Source organism: Urocampus carinirostris, chromosome 13 (genome assembly GCF_059441175.1).
Source record: "Urocampus carinirostris isolate Australia breed hairy pipefish chromosome 13, RoL_Ucar_1.0, whole genome shotgun sequence".
Taxonomy (NCBI): Eukaryota; Metazoa; Chordata; class Actinopteri; order Syngnathiformes; family Syngnathidae; genus Urocampus; species Urocampus carinirostris.
In genome coordinates, this window is record NC_142361.1 from 6558604 (window position 1) to 6573400 (window position 14797).

General features: G+C 39.3%; 1 protein-coding gene across 3 annotated transcripts; it reads right to left on the reverse strand.

Moving 5' to 3' along the window:
• cfap36 (cilia and flagella associated protein 36) lies at positions 1–12057 on the reverse strand. 3 transcript variants are annotated; one of them, XM_088351700.1, is made up of 11 exons: positions 11714–12057; positions 10752–10816; positions 10505–10606; positions 10285–10399; positions 9060–9147; positions 4860–4968; positions 4700–4774; positions 2285–2390; positions 2101–2213; positions 574–726; positions 1–505 (listed from the first exon to the last, which is right to left on the reverse strand). In XM_088351700.1, exons 1-11 carry the CDS (start codon positions 11817–11819, stop codon positions 425–427), a joined length of 1113 nt encoding a protein of 370 aa, XP_088207826.1. In that variant the 5' UTR covers positions 11820–12057; the 3' UTR covers positions 1–424. The 3 variants fall into 3 exon arrangements, with proteins under 3 accessions (XP_088207826.1, XP_088207825.1, XP_088207827.1); XM_088351699.1 differs by having other exon boundaries at positions 1–508; XM_088351701.1 differs by lacking the exons at positions 2101–2213; positions 2285–2390 and having other exon boundaries at positions 1–508.
• Between the last annotated feature and the right edge of the window lie 2740 nt (positions 12058–14797).

Below are 14797 nucleotides of genomic sequence, written 5' to 3' on the forward strand. Positions count from 1 at the left end.
TAAGTAGAGGGGCCACTTTATTCAGATTTTGTATTGACCGCTTCACTTATGACACAATTCTTCTTTTCGGCCAGCTGCTTGATTCTAGATCACCAGAACTCATGCATGCGTTTCTAAAATTATTAATACAGCATAGAATATTGTGGAATTGTTACATCTGGCATCTGCTAGCCAAAGCCGTGTGGTGTCCCAAAATGAAATGACACCACTATGCAAATATTGATCCGAATGCGCTAATGGTCGAGTCAACATGCGCTCCAAAAGGGCCAGCCTTTGCTTACGCCAAAGGCAGCGTGAAAGAAGCTCTTTTCTCATCCAGGAAGATTTTCGTGAGTCCATTGCATCCAAAAATAGGACAAAGATGAGCGTTCCCATTTGCCAGACAGATAAATACACGTTACTGTATTCATATTGCACAAGGATTTCATTTTTTGATGACTTCTTCCTTGAGTTTTTCCGCCAGGTGTTTTCTCTTCTGCAGCTTTTTGTGCTCCTCCGTAGAAATCTCCTGGGAGAAGAAAACGTAAGCTTCAAATTGGACCATGGGGCTGGGCTGCGTCCAGCAGGACTCACAGAAGGAGAGGGCGCAGAGCAGGGCGCCCCCTGCTGGGACGGAGGGGTCTGCAAGGTGGTCCTGTCCTTCTTGAGAGCATGAAGCTTGTCGCGCTGCTCGCGCAGGTACGACGCCCTCTGCTGGAGACGCCCCTGCTGAGTTACCGACAGCTCCTGCAAGGACAAGGAGACAGCGTCATTGTTCGCCCTTTGAGAAAGGTCTTGGAGCGCCCTCGTGTGGTTAACATGATCATTGTTTTGTTGCTGAAAAGAAAAGGAATAGGCGCAGCACAAACGCCAATTTGCAAATTCTCGTTGCAAATGCTCTTTTGTTGTTGCTTTAGACATTAATTGTCCATATGTATAAAACCAGGAATAGGTGGAGTAGCCAAAAATTTACTCAAGTACAAGTATTGTTACTCCAAAATAATCACTCAAGTAGAAGTAAACAGTAGTCATCCGAATAATTATTTGAGCAACAGTAAAAAAAGTAATTGGTGTAAAAAACTACTCAAGTACTGAGTAGCTGTAGCAACGACTTATTTATTGGTTCTAAAAAAACAACAACCAAACAGATCAAAGTGGATCTAATCAACAATTTGCATTTAATTTCAAAACAGATTTTATATATATATATATATATATATATATATATACACACATACACACCGGAGCCATATCCCCCTAGTGGGAGGTGGCTAGAGTCAGGAACACGTTCATATTTCTGACTCTTTCTGGGAGATTGATACAGAGGAGGGGATTCATGCAAGCACAAGGAGACGGCGTCATTGTTCGCCCTTTGAGAAACAGAGTGGTCTTGGAGCGCCCTCGTGTGGTTTCATGCTCAACCCAGCTGATGTGTTGGGAGTCATTAGGTGACCAGACCCCCACAAATCCAACCCCTAATGCCGAGCGCCAAGCAGTAAGCAATGGGTACCAATGTTGTAAGCCTTAGGCATGACTCGGCCGAGGCTTGAACCAACAACCTCCCAGTCTCGGGGCGGGCGCCCTACCCCCACATCATGGCTGATTTAAAATAATTAAGGAAAATTCAAGTATTTTAATTAAACAATACAATAATAGAAGTATATATCAAAGGAATAAATGAAGTACAAGAAGAACATTTAAAGCCCCAGTACTTTTTTTCACAGGTTTTGCAGGCAGAACAACAAGCTAGCCTCGAAGTCAGCAACTCAAAACAATTTTGACAGAAAAAAAAATCCTTATATAAGCCTAATGATGAATGCAACACATAATACATGTATTTAGATTAGCCTACCAGCAAAATGACTAAGTTGATTACCACTTGTGAGGCCCCTTCTCAAGGTTTATTTTCCTCGTACTGAGGTTTTGAGTTTTTCCCTTGCCTACATGTTGGTTTAAGATCAGGGGATGGTGTAATGGTAACCTGTGCGGTCCTTTGAGACATTTTGTAATTAAGAGCTATACAAATAAATGTGACTTTACTTGGTGTTTAGAGGTGCTTGTGTAAAGGTGTACCACTGTAGTCGAAGTCATTAAAACCATCATCAGTCAAGAGCGACTCACAGTATAAGGTTGAAAGAATCTGGCCTCCTTATGCGCTTCTTCCAAGCATGACTGCTCGGCTCCACCAGGCGCCTTGACGGGTGCCAGGACTTGGATTTCTGCGTTGCCGTCGCCTGCACGAGCGTTCACGCTTGGAAAATTGTGTTGCGCCAACGCATGCGACAAATGTTGCCGTTTCTATTACCAGGACTGCGAGCGGAGGAAGACAAGGACGCGGAGGTGCGTTTTCCTACTTGCTTGACGTCGGTTGCCGTCTCGCGCTCCTGTTTTTCGACCGTTTCGTGTTTGAACTGCGTGCAAAAACCACACATACATCGATATTGTGTTACTTAAGCGAAAACATTTGTTTTATTGCCATTTTCTTATTTTTTTTTTTAAAGGAACGATAAGTAATATCTAACCACTAGATGGCACTGTGTTGTCTGGCACAAGAGGTTCAGTGATACACGACATAGTGTGCCAGACAAACACCGCGCCGATTTAAGAGTCTACTCATGATTTGTGTATTGGTATTAAACTTGTAAATTTTCACCTGGCATTCAAATCAATGTTTTGTTTTCTTACTGGGTGTAAGTTTTTTTTGTACCACCAGGAGGCCCTAAAGATTACATATTGCCCCTTTGTTGAATTAAAGGTAAGGTGCATCATTTGAAAACTTAACCCTGCAATCACGATTTTGAGCCAGGAGATGGCGGCGGAGTACCACATGTTTTGCCTTTATTTCTTAGACACGCTCAAATAAACTCTTTTTTCATCTTTCTGGGGGTTTGTTCCACCCCAAACATACCAGACAAAAGTCAAACAAAAGCAGATAGAAACAATAGAAAATAAAGCATAAGAATTCTTTGAACTCAGTTGGGTACTGTTAACACAACCTTAATATAGGTAATATTGAACTTTCGACTTTTTTTCGTGGAACCCTCATTCTAAGCACCCAACCTTTAAGTACAGATACTTTGATTAGCTAAAATTTTAGGCTTCAAACTGAAAATATTCTCTAAGAATCAACAACATGTGAAACCCAATCCTGAAGTGTAATCAAATCAGTTCAACATTTAATAGTATATTTACAACTAAAAAAAAAATGGAAAAATGGGTGTTGCAAAAATATTGGCCCCCTGTTCGCTAAGCTCAGCCAACTGACTTTAGAAGTTCCTTGATGACTTTTGAATGGTCCAATGTCGACCTAAATGCCTAACAAGGATATACAGAGTGCACCTGTGTGTCATTAAGTCTCAGTTTAAAAGCACTAGAACAGACAGCATCACAAAAGCATAACAAAGACCAAAAAACACACCAGGCAGGTCCAGGATAAAGTTGTGAAAAAAGGAATGGAATACAAGAATCATTCGCAGTTCATATCTCCTGGAGCACTGTGCGAGCAATTATATAAAAATGGAGAGAGCATAAAACTGCTGCAAACCTCTGGAGACCTGGCCATCCCTCTAAACTTTCAGCCTAAAGAAGAAGACAACTAATCAGAGAAGCAACCAAGATGGTCATTATCACATTGAATGACCTGCAGGCAAACACGGCCAAGATAGGATGTGTGGTTAAGACAACTATTATTTGTACTCTGCATCAATATGCCGTTTATGAAATAGTGGACAAAAACTTGCTGCCAGAGGCTTACAGACACTTTAGAACGGCCCACCATCTTGCAAAATCAGTGAAACTGGCAGTTAGAATGCAAGCTAAAGAGGGTTTGACAGATAATCAAGGAAATAGGCACCATGTGCTAGATTAGCACCATTGAATGGACACCCAGGAGTGTTCTCCTGTTTTCATCAGCGTTTTTTTTTTTCTAAAATGCAGTTTTGTTGAAATATCTTATTCCTCCCGTGAAAAAGTTTTTTTAGAAAAATAAAAATGGCCGCAACAGAATTATCTAATTGTTTGTAAGTTGTTCTCTGATTTGGATCTCCAGTGTACACACAGACATTTGCATATTATATTTATTTTTATATTTGTCTTAATAGGCGGGGTGCATCGTTTGAAGTGTCCTTTAAAAGTTGAATATTTTCTCTATTAAATATGTGTTAACAATGCTCAACTAAGTTCAAAGAGCGTTTCTAACTTTTTTTCCACTTAGCCTATCTGCTTTTATCTTACTTTTACCAAATCTAATCCAGGATGCACAAAACATTAGGTAAGGAAAAAAGGAGGGGAGAGGGCGGGAGGTTGGAGAATTTTTAATGTAGCAAGAAAATGGTAAAGTAAAAAAAAGTCTGTTTTAAATACACTCTAAATGCCAAACCAAACCTGGGAAAAAAAAGAAAAAAGAAGATGAGTTTAATCAGGCGTGTCTGAGACATGCTCCATACTCATTGATGATCTGACTGAGGCTGCAATCATGACTTTAAGCCAGGAGATGGTAGCAGAGAGTAACTATTTTTAAAATTTTGGACAGCAACTTTAACCTCCTAGGACCCAAACTTCTTGTTTGCTGTGCATTTATGTCCACGAATGTGGACACCAGGATTTAGGAGATTACTTACTTTAAATTTTGTTTTTAAAGCTTAGAATTAAAACAAAACAATATTCATTCGGGTCCCCGTTTTCAAACACTAAGAAGTAAGAAAACCTTTGCGATAGGTACCTGATTGGACTGCGGGGCTTCACTCTTCCCATTCATGGTTTGTGTTCGGGGTGTGTTTGCGCCATTCTTGTCAGCCTGAGGAAGAAAAAGGCTAAATATTTAGATTGAGAAGCATTGGCAACCAAACACTGCAAAAGAGACTCGAATTTGGTGCTCCAACCTTGGCCAAGACTCCGTCGTGCGTTTCGCCGGTGGATGTTGAGCACGAGCGTTCCTCCTCCAGGAGATACCTCCATGACGTTTCTTCCTCATACTCCTCTTTGGACTTTCTGAAAGGGAAAAAGAAGAAGGGTCATTCAGAAAAGCAGATTTGGAAAAAAATTAAAAGAAGTTTTTATGCATTTAATTTTGTCAACATTTAAATATTTGCAATTTATGAGATACACTTTTTTGTTAAATAAAGAACGGATTCATTATTCAAATATTTTTAATACAGTAATCCTTTTTTTTTTTTTTACGGTGTTGCGTTCCAAAAAAGTCAATTGTCAAAACCCAAAAAGTAGAAACAATTGTTTATCTACCGTAACAATATAACAACTATAGATCTAGGAATAAAAAAAAAAAACAGAATGCGGTTGAATGGTCTTTTATAGTCATTATACAACAGTACAGTAAATTTGGAGCACTTCTACTTTCAGTGTTAAAAAAGTGAAGTAGAGAGCGGCCGGCTAGCTGCAGGGATCCTCGGGGTAAAACAGGTCTTTGAGATGATTAAAATACAAGAGTCACGAACGTGGCATTTTCCTGCGAGTTGAAGTTCCAGGTCATCCGTTTCATGAATATGGCGTTGGCTTTGGGTGGAAAATTGACTTGTGCGCCCCTGTTTTACTGTCAGCATACAGCCGCCAATCACATTGGTGTACGCAGACAGTCACAACCACCCAACACTCACACAAACCCCAATTTAACCCAGTGAGAGCATTTGCTGTGTGTTGTCTGCTGCAGAACACAATGCACAATGAAAATCCACAAAGTATCAAAACTGCGAAAAGTAAACCGTGATACAGAGATCGATTACTGTATTAATCATTATTTATAATTTAGTATTTTTTTAGTCCATATTGATAAAAGGGTTTAGAGTTACAGATAGATTGCCCCTTAAGTCGTTTATCACAGGGGTGAGCAAACTTTGAGATTTGCCGCATTGGGTTAAAAAAATTGGGCTGTAGGGCCAGGAAGGAATTGGAAATGCTATTTTTGTATCTACCAATGAAATCTGCAGTCCAATATCTCGGCAATACCTGGGGGAAAAGGTAATGTGGGATAATCCATTTATTTCCCATATTGTCACTGCCAGTTCTAAAAGATGTATCTATTTTTGGCCTTTTTTGGTAAACATTCCATTCATGGAGAAGATATTAAAAAACATCAAATGAAGATAACTGTTTTTAGAATAGCAGCGATAAATAAACATGCAAACATCTCAATGTACATTTTATATCTTCTTAATTTTGTATCTATTAATAGACCACTTAATCAAATGGAATCACTCAGAATTAGAGCAAAGTAATAAAACATGTCATTTTTAAAGTATTACATTTGAGGATATGCATTGAAAAACAAAAAATGCTATACGGCTAGCTCAGAAGTGTTTATTTATTAAATTTGATTAATATTTCTGTAGATAAAAGAAATGCTGACATAAAAAATAGCAAGTAAAGAAGAATGTTGCCAGCTATTTAAATGTTGGGACACTGGGGAGGAGAGTGGCACTAAATCAACTCATTTTTAAAAGTAGTACTTTTTTTTCAACAATCTTTTACGCACTATATCATCTCATCTTATCTCATTAACTGCACCGCTTATCCTCAGTATTTTTAAAATTTGACGGCCGAATTGAAAAGCATGCAGCCCACGGGTAGGTTTTTTTCGTACCCCTAGTTTATCATTTCATCCTTGTCACCAAAAGCTATATTTGTAGTGGGTAAATTTACTGTATCCAAAGTACGACCTTCAAAAAATATCGATGTGAAAAACCATAGTTTTGATTTAGAGTCCCTCGTTGGCTTCTGCTCTAGCCGGGGCGTAGCTCAGCAACAAGTGGCGCTGAAGCCGCAGTAGGCTCTTTGCCAATCCCTAGTGGCTCCCTGGAGCTTTTTCAAAAATGTTTGATAATGGAAAATAATATAATTTTGATAGGAGGGCAAACATGACACAAACATTCTTAATGTTTTACAATGAATATAGATATACAGACGCTCCCCTACTTACGACAATTCGAGTTACGAAAAAGGGTAGATACGAAAAAAAAATTCGGGATATTGAAAAATACTTGGACATTGCTGTTAAGCTAGATTTTGTATTTTGTGCACCTTTTTCCGAGCACAGAACAGTACTGTAGAAATTCTTTTCGGCGCTACCGGCGTGTGGCTCTGAGAGCTCACCCAGCATCCACCCCGAAGAAGAAATCCGCCTCCTCTTCATAGTTCGTGTGTAAACATTGTATCTCCAGCAGGCTAAGAACTTTGACATTTTTATTGTTTGATATCTCATGCATCCAATCAATATGATTGGTGTAAAGGGTAAAGAAGAGGCGAGCCGTTTCTTTTGAAAGGAAAGTGTAATAAGATAGCTTGACGCGGTTGAGAAAATGGTTGGATCGCTTTTTTTCGCCCACTTTCTATCACGGGGGAGGAAGAAGCCTAACTCTTGAAGCCCATCTTCCACAAGTAAGTTAAACATAACTTTATTTATCTTTATAGAGCACATTATTTTATGAAATGTTTATATTTTAGTACAAAACCATACATGTTGCTTATACAAACCTCAAACATACTTATATAAACCTTAAACATACATTCCATACAAAATGTAGCACTGTAGCAACTTATGAACAAATTCAACTTACGACCGTCCGGAACCTATTTCGTTTGTAAGCAGGGCAGCGTCTGTATACGGTTGCCTGATAAGGCTTATATAAAGCTAGAGTATATAAAGCTTTATATAAAATATAATCCTTTCAACATTATTGGTTGCCAAACCCTTGCACGGGGTCACATGATCATTGTCGGGCAGTATATGGATTCCCCCCTCCTTGCATCAAACGGGCAAATGCATTGAATTCAGTCAACACAGACTCCAAAAGCTTACCTACCCTGCCCGATGAAACACATCGACTGACTGGCACTAACAAAAATCTCTCTAGAAAAATAGTGGGGAAGAAATAGTTGTTCTTCCTCTTCAAGATTTGCTACTAGTTTGAACGCCTCGAATTGAAATCAGCCTGGGCCTAAGTAGCTTAAAGAGGACTTCTCTTCTGGGTCAGGATGTCACTGGCTAAATCCTATCAGGAGAACAAGCTAGCATATGCGCTGATTTAGAGAAGATCATTACACATTTATAAATGAATTAGAAGCTTGTTTAGCCTTGCGTCTGCTTTTTTTTGGCAACACAGATTTGTCTTGTAATTGATAGTAAGGCTTCAACAACGAATCGATAAAATCGAATAAAATTGATTATTAAAAGTGTCGTCAACAAATCAAAAAAACGATTCTTTGTGTCACATGATTTATGAGCCATCAAGTACGTTACGTAAATGCAAATAATTCTGTTGTGACGCTGAGGGTTGTGGTACCACCTGGTTCCGGCAAGGGGTCCAAGACCATTTTTATAAAAAGAGTAATCTTACATTTTTTAATTTATTGAACATAGCGTCATTACTTACAAAATTGGCATGAAAGTTTCAACTTTGAGGTGTTAAACAGTTTCATCACGAAACAAAGTAATCGATTTTCAAGGGAACAGAAAGTGCTGCAGAAGTACAGAGGAAAAAAACTGTAATTAAGTGAATACAATAAACAAAAATAATAATAATGACACTGTTTGATTACACAAGGGGCAGATTCTTAAGCATATTACTGTATATATCATTTTCATATCGGGAAATGTTTATCATATGTAAAGATTTAACCCAAAAGCTTTAACAAAATTTTAAAAAGTGGGTTTACATTATTGATATTTTTTTGTGCATAAAAAAGAATCGCTACACATAATATGAAATGTATTTCTCTTTTTTTGTATCATAAATACAAATATAATATAACCTTTGGATAAGGTGGTAGGAAAACATTTTTGCGGGTGTATAGCATATATATTTGTATGTATTTTTTGTTTGATGTTTAAAGTTGTAATCACTTTTACTGTTTTATATTATACAATAAAGTATTATGGTATTTCTGGCACTTTTTAATATCTGCCCAAAACATCAATATTTGACTAAAAAGGAGAAAATTTAATTTGTATTTCAAGAAGTCTGATTCACCGAAAAAAAAAAAATAATTGACGATTCATCGATCATGAAAACAAACGTTAGGTGGTTATTCTCCTCCTAATTGTCTGAAAATCATCTGTCAAACCTTACCTAAGGACCTCCTGTAGGATTTTCATCTCTTGCTGCTGCAGCTCCGTCATTACATCTTCGCCATCAGTCAGGCAATCGGGAAGCGTTCCTGAGAAACCATAATGAAATGTAACGGGAATGTCTACATGCTTATGTTAATTACAGTATTTTCCAGACTAAATCCGCATCCAAAAAAAACTAAACTTGGCCCCAAATTTGAAAATGCGCCTTATGATCTAGTAAGCCCAACATGCAGACAATATTGGAACTGTGTTACGATATTTGTGCAGTAATTGATCAATAGATAAATTTGATCACTGACCAAAATTGCATAACCGGATGGCCATGGTAGGAGCGCCGATATCCTAACCAGGGCAATGAATGGTTGTTCACAATTCCATAACAAAACAGGAATCAAACCCAGATACTGGCGAGGCCAGATCCTATCCACTTTACCACTAGGGATACAGACCAAGCATGAAAAGGCATTAGGTCTTATCTAATTATTTAACAAATTTTAGTCATGGTACAAGATACGTTAAGAGTGGAGAGAATAGTGTTTTAGTTTTTCCCAGCTCAAACTTAGCATTGTGATTGACAAACATATAGAATACGGGTGGCCATGCGTTTATTTATATATTTAAAGAGAACAAAATTACTTCCCAATGGTCTTCTGTTCATCTAATTGTGCACTGAATGTTTTAATACTGCATTTCGAATGGCAATTTAATGCTTCAAAAGAGCTATACAAATAAAATTTGATTCAGTTCAGGACGAACGAATACCTTCCCACGATACCTTTCTCATCATTTAGGTCAGAATCTCGTGCGCTTCGGGCAGTGGGCAGGGGACACCCTGAACTGGTTGCCAACCAGTCGCAGGGCACACAGAGACATACAATTTACTTGCTCATTCACACCTAGGGACAATTTGGACCGGCAAATTTACCTGACATGCATGTTTTTAGAATGTGGGAGGAAACCAGAGTGCCCAGGGGAAACCCACGCAAGCACGGGGAGAACACGCAAACTCTACACAGGGTGATTGATCTCATGACCACAGAACTGTGCCGCACAGGCGCTAACCACTGCCCCACCGTGCTGCCCACTTTGCAAGTCTTTTGCAAATCTTGCTACATGGTTGCATAATTACTTCACGCAATTTAAGCTATGTTTTGCTTCAGACCATTTGCCAGTGAACCAACTTAAAAGCTAAACCCAATAAAAGTATGGAACTGAAAATTTACCGTTACGCTCTTTTATCACCCGAAGGGCCTGAAGCTGCAGCTCCATGTTTTTCTGGACCATCAAGGAGCGAAAAATGTGGAAGTCGTCAGTGGCCAGTACTGGTTGGAACACAGACTGGTGCCAAAAAAGAAAACACAAGTTTCACATTGTTTTACTTCGAACACATTTTAGGACGTTTACAGGTTTCAGGTGTGACATGGAGGTGAAGCATGCTATCACCTGCACTGTTTTAGACTTGGCTAGAGGGGAGGTACACGCGTCCAAAAATTGTTGCTCATTGATGCCCACTTCCTGCATGTAGTTTTCCAATAGCTTTTCTACCTACAAAAAGGGGACAATGCTGAATGTATGCCCACTAGAATGAGATTTGGTGATTTAGAAACAAATTGATTTGATTGATCAGCAATTGATCATTTCATTTGTTTAAATTAACTCGTTTGAAATACTCTAGTTTAGCTGTACTTACCAGCTTCTTATACTGCTGATGGATTTCCGTGTACACCAACTTACTTTCGTCTTCATCGTCAAACACTAAAAAAGACATGGCGAGTGCCCACAGTCACGTTATTTGACTTTGGTTACGTTTTATCGTTTTGTTTCAAAAACCTCTGGTTTAATTTGGCAAATTTAGTGAGTTACTTTTAGTACTGTGCAGTCATATTAACAATTAAAAGCTAAATGTAAAGGTGTTGGTGGTTAAAGAAATTGATATTTAAGACTATAAATATCTAACAAAAAAAAAAAAAACACGAGTACTAGGTTTAGCACCAAATACATATGTGAATCCAGCATAGTGGTAATTGATTTTTCTTATATTTTAGCCTCTTGATGTTTACATTATACCTGTCACAATGTATTTTACCCCCCAAGATAAGCTACCAGGTTTAAATGAATGAAAAGGCTTAATTGTGATATTGTGTCAGTTGTATTTTTATACAAATAGAAGGCTTATACTGTAGTTAATCTAATTGGGAATATACCATACCAGTCAACTCAAACATTTTTTCTACATTTTTTTCCCGTCCATTTAAATGTATTTGATTCCCGAATGTTAAAAAATATTGTGTTCGGTATTTGAAAGATCTACACCCGAAATGTCAAGAGTGATCCCGAGACACATCTCTCCTTCGCAGGCCAGTTTGGCATGAGAGCCCGAATGGAGGCTACCGGAGCTAGTGGCGTATACATTTTTCTTAATATTTCAACTTTTAAATGACATTTTGAATAACGCAGACGCTTTTAATTGCTCCGCAAAAGAATAATTGAGTGTTTCGTTTAATTTTTATTATAATACTCAGCGGCACCGAGATATTCACGTTATACAGATAAACAACAACACTCCGTATGGAGCCCAAATGGAAGCTAGCGTAGCTAAAGCGCTAGAAAAATAATAATAATAATTACATAAAACAGATTATTTTATTTGACCTGTGCATTTGTGCTCCATGAAGTCTGTGATAGGAATAACCCACTCGGGGCTTCCCAGGTAGCCCACGATGCTTTCCACCACCCACTCGCAGTCGTCCTCGGCCATGTTGGCTCCAAAAGTCAGAGGTACTTGCGGCGTCTGCTGACCCAAGAAGAACCGCGCACCTCCGGGATTACTCCGTAACAGTTAGCCCGAAGACGGACGCATTTACGATGCGTGTTGTGCTCCATAAACAGCCCCCCATTGCACACAGTTACAATTGCAGCAGAAATGCGACTTGTTGCTTTTGTCCTGCAGCAACAGTAGGAATTTCTGCCCGCACCTGGAGCCTGACGCCCGCTTGTTGCCAGGGAAACGGTGACGTCACTGCAACTTTCCATTCTATTGAAACTTCTGGAATTCAAATTGATTCGATAGGATTTGCATTTTCAGTCAAGCCACTTTATTTGTATAGCCCTTCAGTCTCAAAGGACTGCACGGACCACAGACTATTACAGACTAGACCAGACCTGGGCACTCCGGTCCTGGAGGGCCATACGTCCTGCCAGATTTTGAAGTGAAATGAAATGAAATGATCTGCATTTCTATAGCGCTTTTCAAGTCAATGACTTCCCAAAGCGCTTTACATTGTGCTTCACATTTCCCAATAGCGGCCGTGATCTGTGCAGCCATGTGGGGCGCTAACCTGCTTATTGGGGGTATTGGGGGTTCAGTGTCTTACCCAAAGACACTTCGGCATGTAACACGGACAAGCCGGGATTCGAACTGGGATCCCTTAATCCTAAAACGACCGCTCTACCTCCTGAGCTACTGGCGTTTGCTCTTCTTTAACTCAGGTGATACAAATTATAACCTCGTTAGCAAGCTAGCAAGTGCTCGTTAACGATACTGGTGATTGGAATCACCTGTATTGGATCAGAGAAACCTCAAAAATCATGCAGAACATACGGCCCTCCAGGACCGGAGTGCCCAGGTCTGGACTAGACTATTATTACACCATCCCCTGATCTAAAACCTACATGAGGGCAAGGGAAACCTCAAAACATCAGCATGAGGAAAATGAAGAAACCTTGTTGAGAAGGGACATAGGAGGAAATTTAATCTGAAAAATATAGGGCTTGTCTTGTTTTATATTTTATATATTTGTTAATTGACTACCTATAATAATTATAAAACATAATACAGTACTGTGCTTCTCAATTGTTTTTGTCACTCCCCCCTTCTGAAGAAGAAATCCTCTGGCTTCTTAAAATTGTGTCAATTCATTTGTTTTTTGGGGGTTAAATCATTTAATATATTAAGCAAATCCCAATGTATAAACATCCATCCATCCATTATCTGCACCGCTTATCCTCAGTACGGTCGCGGGGGTGCTGGAGCCCATTCCAGCTATCTTCGGGCAGTGGGCAGGGGACACCCTGAACTGGTTGCTAGCCAATCGCAGGGCAAATGAATAAACAATATTTAATAAAAATACAGAGAAGGAGGCACGGCAGCTGATTGGTTAGCACGTCCATGGATCGGTTCTGAGGTCAGATCTAGCTATCAGGCTTCCTGTGTGGAGTTTGCGTGTTTCCCCCGTGACTGCGCGTGTTTCCTCCGGGCACTTCGGTTTCCTTCCACATTCCAAAAACATGCATGCAGGTTAATTGTGACTCCAAATTCTCCCTAGGTGTGAGTGAGCGTGTGAATGGTTGTCTGTCTCTGTATGCCCTGCGACTGGCTGGCAACTGGGTTAAGCTCCAGCACCCTCGCAGCCCTACTGTGGATGAGTGGTGCAGATAATGGATTGATGGAAATATACAGATATTCCTTGTTCTTCAAGTTAATTGGGGATGAGATTATAAAATACAGTGACTCAAAGTAACTGCACCATTTTTCTTCTCATTTTTTATACAGCCTTTCACAAGTTTTTCTTATTTATTTGGGTGTATCCATACCAGCAAGAAGGCAGGCAAACATTTCAGTTTCCTCGTCAAAACACCATAGGATAAAAATTGCCCGGACCGGCCATTCAGTGTGTAATGGTTGACCAGTAAACATATCACTCTCCTCAAGTGTAGTTCCAGCGGCTTTTAAGTCCGTTGTTATTAAACCTACACTGAAACGACACAACTTTGATCCAGAAAGCTTATGTAATTATAGACCTGTTGTGAATATGTTTAATAACTGTTAAAAGTGTCGATAAAAATTGTTCAAACCTCATTTTGTTAGAATATGATTTAATGAGATTGTGAATGTGTTTAATTCCTGTTAAAAGTGTCAATAAAAATTGTTCAAACCCCAAACCTGTGTCAAACCTAGCGTTTCTTTCTAAAGTACTTGAAAAAGTTGTGGCACAGCAGCTGAATGATTTTATATCCGAGAACAACCTTTTTGAATCAATGCAATCAGAATTCAGGGCTAACCACTCTACTGAGACAGCCCTGATTAAGGTAACCAATGATCTTCTACTGGCAATGGACTCCGGCGCTTCATCACTCTTGCTGCTGCTGGACCTTAGTGCTGCTTTTGACACTGTGGACCATAATATCTTACTAGAACGGTTGGAAAAATGGATTGGTCTCTCAGGAACCGTCCTTTTATGGTTAAGATCCTACTTCTCAGATAGGACGCACTGTGTTAAATATGGTGAAATGACATCTGATCCCTTTAGTGTTACCTGTGGTGTTCCGCAGGGTTCAGTACTTGGCCCCATTCTTTTCAGCATTTACAGGCTTCCATTAGGTGATATCATTTGCAAGTATAATATCAGTTTCTATTGCCACGCAGATGACACTCAACTATATCTTCTGATGGAGGAATCTGCCATACTAAATTGTGGAAATTTGGAGGCCTGCCTAACTGACAACTTCATGCGCCTTAACTCTGAAAAGACCAAAATGTTAGTTATTGGTCCATCTAAATGCCGTGACTTGTTCTCAAAAACTGCTCTGAACATTGACAAATGTAATATCACCCAGAGTGACTCAGTTAAAAATTTAGGTGTCATATTTGACCCCGATCTGTCCTTTCAAACACACGTGAAGAATATTACTAGAACAGCTTTTTTCCAACTTCGCAACATTGCTAAAATGTGTCCT

Excerpts from the sequence above, each read along its gene's own strand:
- cfap36 (XM_088351699.1), bottom strand. The coding sequence starts at position 11,819 with ATGGCCGAGGACGACTGCGAGTGGGTGGTGGAAAGCATCGTGGGCTAC. Across the intron at positions 4,775-4,859 it reads ACGACGGAGTCTTGGCCAAG|GCTGACAAGAATGGCGCAAA; the intron begins GTTGGAGCACCA and ends TTTCTTCCTCAG. Across the intron at positions 727-2,100 it reads GATTCTTTCAACCTTATACT|GAGCTGTCGGTAACTCAGCA; the intron begins GTGAGTCGCTCT and ends TTGTCCTTGCAG.